The 12399-nt window shown below is 23.9% G+C and overlaps 1 protein-coding gene across 1 annotated transcript in view; it reads right to left on the bottom strand.

The window, feature by feature from the left end:
• Positions 1-12399, bottom strand: part of Cadps (calcium-dependent secretion activator 1) — a 119766-nt gene that overhangs the window by 39343 nt on the left and 68024 nt on the right. Inside the window, 3 exon segments of the mRNA XM_067270864.1 lie at positions 1220-1283; positions 3167-3268; positions 10171-10209. Coding sequence (XP_067126965.1) covers positions 1220-1283; positions 3167-3268; positions 10171-10209 — 205 coding nt within the window.

The following is a 12399-nucleotide window of genomic DNA, read 5'->3' on the forward strand; positions in this document are numbered from 1 at the left end:
TACGAAATGAGTCATGGATGGAATCCTTTATGCATTGAAGAAAGAACAACACATTCTTATTTTAAGTGAGATTTTAAGATTTATAAGATATTTTTTTAAAAATCAGTTTACCGTCATGTTCTCTGCAGTTTATAATCTTACATTATGATGTCACATATGCCATTATTAATTCTTATTTGTTATAATTAAGACAAATTATGTCTGAGTTTAAAAGTTTTCAGTATTTTAATTAGTAGTTTTAAATTTTATTCTGTAAATATAGACCTTTGTTGACAAGCAAAAGACTTGAAGTACTAGGATTTAATGTAACTGTTTAAGTTCTCAGCAACAGAGTAGAGTATAGTTAAATTTGATAAATGGAAATAATTAAATATATATATATATATATTGTTAACCAACATATAATAAATGAGTAATGAAAACAAAATTGTTTTATTGGAGCTTACTTACATTGAATAATAGTTTTAGAAAACTATATACAAGTGAACTAGTTTGATAGCTAAGTTACCTAAATTTGTTTATCTAACATCTGAATGATGTACAATCTTATTCCCCTAAAACCTTCTACTAACTGTAGGGGCTCCATAGAGGCTAGAAAACTTAGAAGGGCATACACTACAACCATCATTCAAAATATTAATCTTGTATAAATTAGACTCTGAGCTTGTGAGGATTGCATCCCAGGAGAACTACACATTCCTTTGAGATCAGGTATGATGTCTGCTTTTCCCTACAGACAACACCACAATCTTCTTTTGGAAATTCTTTATTTATAACCTGAGGCCTATCAACTCTCTAACTCTATTGTACCCTGACCACTGGAGTAACATCCACAACCTCCATTTCATAGTGGAAGTGGTCACTCTACTCCCCTAAGCAGCAAGTTATCTTTGGGCCAGCACTGACCTCAGGGTCCTTCGCTATTAATTATTTTCCCCTTCAAATGTCATTTGTACATCCATGCTTTCTCTGTAACTTCCAAATCCTTTCTTTCTCTAGTACATTTTGGAAGAATAAGGGAAATTATTTTTTAATGTAAATGAGCTCCAATAAATCATTTTTTGCTTACTGTAATAAATAAATTTCATAATCATAAAGAAGAGACTCATCTCTGATAAAGTAAAGATTAAATTATATTATAAAGAACAAAAAATATATACAAGATGAATTTGTAATATATACAAGATGAAAATTAAATTCTATTAAAAATTTTACCTACTCTTTCTAAAAGAGATAATGTAGCTTTTAATGATCCTTCTGGTCTACCAAATGGAAAACAGTACCTATAAAAAATTATTTAATTTTAATAAGATGCAAAGATGAAAGATTTGAATTTTAAAAAGAAAATTTTATAGTTATCTAAGATCAGAATAAATGTGCTATTGATTCTAAATCTTACTTTCCTTTCTAAATAAAATTGTCTTTTGTATAGTTTGGCTATCATTGTGCTATTTTTGATATCAAACTATTTAATTCTACTACATATACAAATTTCAGCAGAAGAATTTCTGATAAATTTTGAGTTAGGTAATGGATGCAAATATGCATCCATAAAACAAAAAACTGAATTAACTAAACTTTAACTAAATTAATTAAAAAAAAAAAAAACTTAATTAAATGGATAGACAAGCTGAAACAGGAAAGGATAACAGAATATAAAAATAAAGTGAGAGTTTTCCATTAACTTTTAAGAAAAATTTAATATATTATTTGGTTTTTCATATTAATTTTAATAGTTGGCAAATTATTCTATTACAACAGATACATTTCTAATCTTGTCTTATGATACAAGTTGAATTAACATATAAACTGAAAAATCATTAGATTCTCTTCACAGACCTCTTAAGGTTGCCAAATGCCTTGTAATCTAATTAGTGACATGCATGAATGAAAAATCATTTTAAGTTTCAAAACACTTTTCTCTCGTTTTTTTCTAGCAAATTCTTTAATTAAATCAAATTTATTTCTTTATTTAAATTGTATAAGTTTAAGAATTCCAAATGTTGTAATACCATGATGTCATAGGAATGCAAGCAAAACTTGAAGTTTTAAATTTTATGTTTTAAGTGATGTTTATTTTTACTTTGCATTAGGTTTGTTAAATTTAACATATAATTGTAATTTTGTTTATTTCTGTATTTATTTATTTATTTTATTTCAAATTTTTTGTAAAACCGTCATAAGACTGTCAATGATCGTCATAAAACCGTCAATGACGTCATAAGAACACAAGCAAATCTCGACGTTTCAAATTTATGTTCTAACTGATGTTCCAATTATGCTTAACCTGAAGGCGGCCAATTAAGATAGCCAAAAAACGTTAGTTCATTTGATTTAATTAAAGAATTTGCTAGAAAAAAGAGAGAAAGGTGTTTTGAAATTTAATATAGAGAAGTTCTAGCTTATTGCCCATAGAATTGAAAAATCATTTCATTAGTTAACTAATTCTCTAAAAGCTAACTAGTTTTTGTTAATTATCCTTTTGTATTTTGTACTATACACTTCGCTGACATTATTTTCTGAAATAAATTTTATCAATGAAATCATAAAATATTTTTAAATCCTCAAAATGTATCACTATATAAACGTTTATATTATATATATTTATACATTATATGTTAATATATATATAAATGTTTAATTTTATTGTTATACAAGTTTATAAGCAAAATCAACACTATGGTAAATTGAAAAAGTAATTGTAATAATAATATTAAAATATAAACATTATTTTTAAAATAATGTTTGTAATGTTTTCACAATGTTTATATTTATATTCCTATGGGGGCCACTGCTCCCTAAAATCCACCCCAGCTTCATGAAAGAAAAAAACATTTATTAAACAAAAGTTATGTTCTCACTATATATAAAAATAGGTATATAAGAGCTTCTTATCTCAATGATTATTAATGAATGAATCTCAAATACTGTGTAGTAGAGATAACAAAAACTTATCAAACTACTATTGAGGACATCAAAATGATACTTCTATCAATAGTAATAAAGTTGCATTCTGTTGATAGACATGTCATTTTGATATCAATAGCAGTTTGATAAGTCTCTGTTATCTCTACTACACAGTATTTGAGATTCATTCATCATGAAAATAGGTAGTCAGAATTCATATAGTTATAAGCAGAATAATTATTTTATAGAAATAAATTACCTGAAGTGAGTAATTTGATTTTCTAATAGTATTCGAAGTCTTTCTTTTATTTCGGCAAACATATCTTTTTCTTCTACGGTGACTGTTCCAATTCCATCAGGCCTTTTTATTTACAAAGATTTATTAATTGCCTTATAAATAATTGAAATAATTTGATTATTATTAAAATGGCAGACCTGTTTTATTAATTTTTAAAATTTTACTGATTTTATTTTAAAATCCAAATAAAACAAACTTTGTGCTTATATAATTTTGAGGAAAATTTTATCTGCCAGAGCAACCATAAAGAAAAAATAACTAAACAAACAATATTTATAAAAAAATAAACAAAAATTTTATAATTCTATATTAAATAAAATATTAATATCTGATCATTTCTAATTAATAATAATAATAATAATGATAATAATAATAATAAAAAACAACATTTCTAATTAGCATTATTAATACTGAAGCTAAATTAATACTAAATTTTCTTCCCTTTAAGCTGTGATATTTTCAAATCATTATATAATGATGCCTGTTATCATCCATAAGTAAACAGAAACTACTATTAAATCTATGAGGCTAATTTTATTCAAGACTGAAATGTTACTTGTATGTTTTTCAAAAAGAAGAAGGAAAAAAAAAGGTTTTTAATACATAATAATTAACTGTATCATGCATTTATTATTCAGTTAAATCTGATTCACATAAATTTAAGAATAAGCAAATTTCACTTAAATTACAATATTTAAAATTTTTTCTATATAAAATCATCTTATGTAGAAATATAATTCCAGTTTCACTTACTATAATTTAAACTTAAATATTCTCTTAAGCCATTCAATGTTGTCTGATTACATTTCACTCTGACACAAATTTATTTTTATGCCTTTGAAAATCATCTGTTTATAAATATTAATTGATGATAAATTTATGTAATAAACTAATTGCTAATGTCAAACAGTATCCAATTTGTCAAATTAAAATCCTCAAAAATTCATTACGAAACTATGAAAATCTGCAAGTGAAAGGTACTGCATGATAGCAGAATGATGCTATGTATATCCATTTCCAAGCAAGCATTAACAAAACTTGTGATGCTTGCTTGGGAATAATCAATGTTTATATTACTGTAGTAGAAAATATTAAAGAAAAGAGAATGAAGATACATAAAAGAAGTGTAAAAAAGTCCTTGGTATAAGAATAAAGCAAAGCAGTAATTGTGTCAGAAAAACTAAAGCATAAATAGTATTATTGAAATAGCATTTGACAAAAATTCTTTGTGGACTGAGTTTGTACAAAAACATGGATCTACTTTGCTTTTTAATAATTGCTGAAGAATTAAGAATTACATGTTCTAAGAAGATGGAAACCTTGCTGCTGAATCAAAGAAAAGGATAAGATATCATTCCTATGTATAGAGATATTCCAGATAGAGATATCATTCCTATTTGGATGCGAATATTTAAAAAAAATAATAATAATAAAACTACATATATGTATATATATATATATATTTGAATAAGTGAATTCTATCATTGAACAATGCTATTTGGCTAATTCTAATTGATTTCAAATTTTTGAAGTGGAAAAAAAAAGCCAAATTGAGTTTTTCTTAGAATGTGAATAATTCTTTATACAGTTTAAAAATCTATATCACTACACATAATACAAAACTAAAATTTATGTTAGCACAAGTAAATTTGATTTTGTTTTTTACTATTTTTATGTATTGAACACCATATTTATCTTTTGATATTTGAGTTTTTATATTTTAATGTTTTTCTAAACTTCCTAAGCATTGTAAAAATAAAGTTGTATTTAATTCATCAAATTTAGAATGTTTGATATGAACTTAATTTAACATACACACACACACACAAAGTTCTAATGAATCTCTTATTTATTTATTTTTCATTTCATTATTGAAGAAAATGACGAATTTTTACAAACACAGCTGCAGGATTTAATTTTTTTGGATACAGATTTTATTAGTTAAATAGTATATTTCTTTGATAACTTCTAATATCTCAGTTCAGTTTCATTAAAAAGCTATTACACATCCTTTTCTTCTACTAATGTCTGGCTTAATGGAAGGAAAGAAAACTATTGTCTGCATTATCCAGCAAGATTATCTTTGGTAAGAATAAAAAGATTTTGTCTGTCTTGAAAATGAAAAAAGTAATCTCTTTTATGTTTTATTTGAAAAAAAAAAATTAAAATTAATAATGATGTTGGAATTAAAATATTTGAAATAACTAAGATTATAATTTGGGTGATAGACAAGTAATTTGCATTCTAATTAATTTCTTAGTACTTTTAATGTCAAAACTGGAACAATCAGATGCATTAATAAAGATTTCTACTGTGATATCTTAGCTTAAAAATATTGTAAACAATTATTGGACAGAGATGATGATAAAAAAAAATGAGGTACTTTCATATAATGTAAACTGCCATTACATATTTCTTAAGTATTAAAATGAATCCAAGCTGAGCTTATTAAACTTTATCTTTTAATAGTTTTATTATATAAATACGTTCTTTTCATATACTAAACTTTTACATTTTGCTATTGTTAAGTTTCAATATTTTCACTCTTTTTGGAAGTGAAGTGTTCCTGGAAAAATGGCAAGAAGTGTGATTTTAGAAAATCATTTTTTCCCCTTTAATAGTTTTTTTTTATTTTGTTTTATACAAGACTAGAATTTCTCATTTTCCCCTTAAAATGATCTAGTGATCCTATTATCTTTTATTAGTAAAGTACAGGTTCTGTTCATACATATATATTTTGAGCTACTAAATCTTCCCAAAGCTGGTTATACAATATTAAATAATGCCAATAAAAACCTTCAAAATGTACCAGCAAATAGAAAATTAGATCGTTTAGCATTCTAATTCTATCAAACATTTTTGACCTGATGCAGATCCTACTGGGATTGAAAACGTTTGTCATAATGTATTTATATTAAATTATATTTGCTGGTATTTAAAGGTTTTGTTGGCATTATTTAATACTCTGAGCTACAATGATGTTTATCCAAGCTATTACATACATTCATTGTTTTTCTCATGCATTGAAAGCCGGTCAGATGACCAAACAGCACAGAATGTCACCACGAAGGATCCAGGATCAAATCCTGGTCGAGATTGCTGCGAAAAATTTTTCACATAGAACCACTTGTGTCTAACACCCATACTGCACCAGTGACTAAGTGTATTCGATCCCTAAACAGATTGGAGTCACCACAGTCAAAAGAATTTTACTGATTCTGACTTCACAACACTGTTTAAAACAACATATATCTATCTGTCAAGAAATGTTTTCAGGATGTCTTAGGTGAAAAACATTTGTGGAAAAATAGTTTTTGGCTAACTAAATAAACTGTTATATTTTACTTTAATTAATTAATTGGTTATAATAAATGATGATGTTAAGATTTATGTAATTTGACAGTAAATTATGTAATTTGATTTAATCTTGTATCTTTCTTACATACTTTATTAAACCACAATAAATCTTTGTGTGATCTAAAGGTAAAATGTACACTACATGGTAAAGGTTTTGGAGCTATTTATATATCCATAATAACATAATTGACAAGTGAGCAGGAAGTTATATAATAAAAAATAAAAATTATTCTGCTTGTAAGATTATTGTAATGGAAATTTACTCTGGCATAAAAGAATATCTAATATGTATGTAGAAATTCATTTTAATGAGAATTCAGATATTGATGGTAAATTACAAGAGGAAAAAGATCATTCTAAGTAATATTTTCATTATACATTCCAATATCAATTTTTTAAGATTCGAGCAAGCAATAACCACATCTTAAAGATGAAATGTATTGAGTTTCAATAAATCAATAAGGATCGAGTCAAGTACAGTACATAATTAAACTATTCTCAAATTTATGTGATAACAGAAGAATTAAATGTTTAATTCCAAAAATCTCAAATTATTTTTATAACAGAATTAATGCAAGTTGTACAAATGATGGTAAATGAAAATGTGTTGTAATTGACATCTATATGATATGTATCAAATTTTCTAAAAATAAATAATTTCATTATTTTTATTTCAAAATATTTAATATCTAGTTCATATTCACCTATACTAAGTGATTACCAGTAATAAAGATGTTTATAAATGCTATACAATTAATGAATATCTAGCAAGAAACTTTTCTTGCTGGATATTGGTTATATGTGTATTTACGTATATCCCGTAGCTGAATTTATAACAATGTTTCTAAGTGTGTCAGTTTATAATTATCATTGACATAATCAAGGTTTAGGTGATTTCTCATATTAAATAGAAACTCACAAAAAGTTATTAGTGAAAACTACTCAAATGTAGTTTATGTCTGATGCTATATGTTCCATAGTTAAAAATGTATTTAAAATGTTTTGTCTTTAAAAAAAGCTCATAAGATATTAAGACAAAAACTTTTGAAAAAATAAATTATTTCATTTAAATTTGAATGCAAATGCAAGATGCTTTAAATCACAATAAATTACCTAAAAGATATTTTTTTTATGTAATTAAAATTTAAACTTTTCACAATGCTAAATTCAAAAATAAAACTTTAATTATGGCTCAATAAAAGACATTAACATGAAATTGAAATAAATGATCTATATAAAAATAAGAGAATGTGATATTATTATTTAAAAAATGAAGAAAAAATTACTCAAAATATAGCTTAATTATGGAAGCAAAATCAAAAATGAAGAAACATCTAAATTATTTTTCATCAATAATAAAATTTAATGTAAAAAAATCTGACGCTAAATCTTTTTTATGACATTTTTTTTCCCCATTCTTTTAATTGGTTTCAAGGTAAATGTTTAAATATCATGAAATATTATATATAAAAATGAGCAGTTATTTTTCACTCTCTCAAATCATATTTAATACATATATTACATATTAATCTTTCAAATTTTTCTTTTGTAAGATTTACAGAATAATTTAAATACATATTTACTATTTTTTATAAATAATTTCTATAATCTCTACATCCTCAGAATTACATAAATTATATTATAACCTCCTTTTTGTATATAATACATTCATGTAAATATATCTGCCAAACATAAATTATATATATACATACAGTTAGCCCTCTGTATCCACAGATTCTGCATCCAACCAACTACAGATTGAAAATATTCAAAAAAAAAAAAAAAAAGGTTCCAGGAAATTGCAAAAAGCAACCTTGAATTTTCTTGTATTTTAAATATTGTGTGTTATATTCTATGTATTTCTCTTTCAGGTCATAAAATAAAGCAATCTGTTGCTGCTGTCATGTACTATGATAGTTACACATACAGTGGTTGCATGTACAAACTTTTTTTCTTGTCATAATTCTCTAAACAATACAAAATAACAGCTATTTACATAACATTTACATTGTATCATGTATTATCTAGACATGATTTAAACTATGAAGGAGAATGTGAGTAGGTTATATGCAAATATTATGCCATTTTATATAAAGAACTTGTGCATTTGCAGATATTGGTATCTGCAGGGGTCCTGGAACCATACCACCATGGATACTAAGAGACAACTGTATTATAAATACAAATTATTTGCCTTCATCACTGCTTAAATAAATTAGTAATAATACAGGCCTACGTTTCTCTTTAATCAATTAATTGCTTTTGTAAAATAAATTTTTCAAATTTTACTTGAAATTAAAAAGTTATACAGTATATAGTAGGGAAAAAAAATCAGAACAAAATTAATCTCTGAATTACTGTAAAAATATTAATATATTTAAACAGATTTAAGCAAGCAGTAAATTCTAGAACTAATATTTATGGTAGTAGACAATTGTTCCTAATGATATAAAAACATATTAACAAAAACATTATATATTTAGTACTTATTACACTTACATTATAAAATAGACAAAAATATATTTAATAAATTATTTTATATATTTAAGATTATATAAAGTATAAAATGAAAAGGTCCTAATAATTATATAAGATATTTTAATACCTTTAAAAAAAGGAAAAAAGTTCAAAAATTTTTTTTATTATATATGGTAAGTTATTCCCTATTTTGAGCAATTTATTCTTAAAATACTTCAGTTCCAAAAAATGATTAAATGTAGAGACTGACATGAATTTTAATGAATATTTTATTTTCTTTGAAAATTTTATATATGATGTTTAGTAAGATTTAGTAAGTATTTTAGTTTTTCTTTTTTCCAAAAACCATTGAAAAAAAATTATAGCTTCAAATTGTGATAAATTTAAAATTACATATTGTATTTGTCAAAAAAAGTTTTATAAATGTAAATTGTATATTTCCAAATGAACCAATATAACAGATGTAAAATTATAGAGTTCAATTAATTCAGGTACAGTGAAAGTTAACTAAAGGAAAAGCATTAAATACTTTTGGTTTGGTGAGAATCATTTAAAGGAGGGAAACGGTAAACTTCAGGGAATTAAAGAATATTGTAGAGGGAAAAATTTACAAAATGGTCAATTAATTTTGCAATGGTGTCACAGCGAGCAGGGAAGAAAAGGCTCAAAAGGTACTGTAACCTATGCCATTATAATGGCAAAGGTAACAATACACATTAGATAAGGAAAGTATTTAATAGTAAAAAAAATTTGCTATTCTTGTTAATAAAGCACAACATGCGACTACCAAATAGTAGTAGTATTTAAAATCTTCATGCATTTTTATAAATTATTTAAAGAACAACTTTAACATAAAGTTAGGAATAAAGCACTGTGTTCACTCTGCCAAGCAATTTAGCAGACTAATTACCACACATTACATACTCATGTATATCAAACTATCGTTCTAAGTTTTCTACGTTTATTGTTACTCTGGCAGATTATTAAATAATTCTATGTAAGTAAATTCCTTGCAGTTGAACACAGTTGTATCATGGGTAAGATAAAGTTGGCTGCAGGAAAGTGCAATAACAGATAATAAGTGCAAAAATGGACAATATCATGCATAAGGAAGGACAGTAGGCACATACCTCACATCTGTGGCAATCTGTCCTGCTGGAGGAGCAATACTTTTTGTGTGCAAGTGTGAAATCAATGTCAGTACATAATAATGGTAATATTTATATATTTAATTGTCTAGTGTTGTATTTTCCCAAATTTTTTTTTTTATGTTTGAATGATTAAAAACATTTAAAAATTTAATTTTGATAATTAATAAATTTAATATTAAATTTAACCATAATATTATCATAACCACAAAACTCACCAAATCCTATAATAAGCAATCTTATTTCAAATAGTTAATTTTATTTTTTACATAAATAAAAACCATTAGAATAATTATTATTCCATTTATGATGATGATTCAAATAAAATTTTAAGTAAATAATATCGTAATGCATTTCTATCAGTTATATTTATTAAATTAATGCACTTCAATTAATTTTTCATTGATTAGACAGATTTATAGTTCAGCTTTGATATTAGTTTAGAATTGTACAGCAATTAGTAATTTTAATTAGTTTATTTGATTATTTTCTTTATAATTAAACATTTAAACCAGAATTTACATATTAATAAGAAATCCAATCAAATATTTAAAGTGTTTCAGAAAACAGAATACTTAAGAATCATATATTATTAAAGCAATACATGCTTATATTTGTTTTGTCTTTGAAATTTTTTAATTATTATTTGATATATTGTTCATACACAATAATAAATTTCCTGTTGGCTTTTATAAATATTAATACTCCAATTTTATGATTAATTCAAATCTATCCAAGTTAAGAAGTCATTTGATCAACTTAATTATTTTTTTAAAAATTATTTAAATTAAATTCATAATTTAAACATATATAAAATAACAAGTGAATAATTGAATTGTTCACTAGGTTAAATTTTTTTATTAAAGTCTGGACTTTTAGAACTCTTATCAAAGTTAAATTAATAATTTTCATTATAATCAAAGCTGCAAATATTTATATTAATAATGTTATGATCCTGTGACTTATTTAACATGGGAGATCCTGAGTTAATCACATACATATTGAATATTCTAATTCTGTAAATGCAATTCATACGTATCCATTAACGTACAATTTTCATATATTTTTTCATAGTATAGTTTATAGTTATATTTTAAATAATGCATACTATTTAAGCAGTTTATACTGTGAGCAATTTTTATTAATATTTGATAAAATAACCAGAAATTTAAAAAAATTGAAGAAGATTTACTATTTTAAAAAGTTTTCATTTTAATTTGATTTTTTTATCTACACATGAAAATGTATTGATTATCATTACATTGTTGTTTATATTATCCACGTATTAATTATTGTGCGAAATTTATTTTAAATTTAGACTATTAACAATTCAATTTTAAACTTATAAATTTTTTAACATTAATGACTGGTTTCTTTTACCTTGAACATTATCTTAGAAATAAATATTCATAAAATCATATATTGAGAAATAAAGTTTATTTCAATAAAAAATAAAGGAAATTAATAAATTTCTAAATAATGAAATTATTAGAATCATATTAAATTAGAAACAAAAAAAAAAAAAAAACAGTAAATGATACATTTAATAGATAATCAAATCTGTATTTCGTGAACAATAATTAAAGTTATAAATTGATATATTCCGAATCTGAGAAATTGATGTGAAAATAAAAATCATTAATGTATAAATGCAAATTTTTTTTTTTGATTTGTATACAGTAATTAAAAAAAAATTTAATACGTTCTGAGAAATATTATATATTATATGAATAAATCTGATTCAAAAGAATATATTTTATAATTAACAAATTCCAAATAGTTATTGTTACAGCAAGATATTTCCACATTTTGATATTTATGAAATTTTTCAAGCTTTATGAATTATAATTCATGAATTTAAAACAGTAGACATTTACACTCTTCATTATAAATATTGCTTTTAACAATTTGCTGATATAATATAATTTTATTTTTCAAAACAATTACAAGTTAATCTTTTTTTTTATTTAATATTGTTTTAAAATCATTTTTTAACGCATATACCTATTTGAAAACTATGTTTTATTCTTTAATCTCATAAAATTTATTTTCAACTACCATATAACAAATATTCATTGCCTGTATCCAACTTTTTGCAGCATTATTATTATTATTATTATAATATAATATTCAAAAATTCATGAATTTTAATCTTGTCATAAGAATTTTTAGACTAATAATTAATGTATTTAAAAGTTTCCATATGACAAA

This window comes from Centruroides vittatus, unplaced genomic scaffold (genome assembly GCF_030686945.1).
Source record: "Centruroides vittatus isolate TY-2023 unplaced genomic scaffold, ASM3068694v2 contig_388, whole genome shotgun sequence".
NCBI classification, from domain to species: domain Eukaryota; kingdom Metazoa; phylum Arthropoda; class Arachnida; order Scorpiones; family Buthidae; genus Centruroides; species Centruroides vittatus.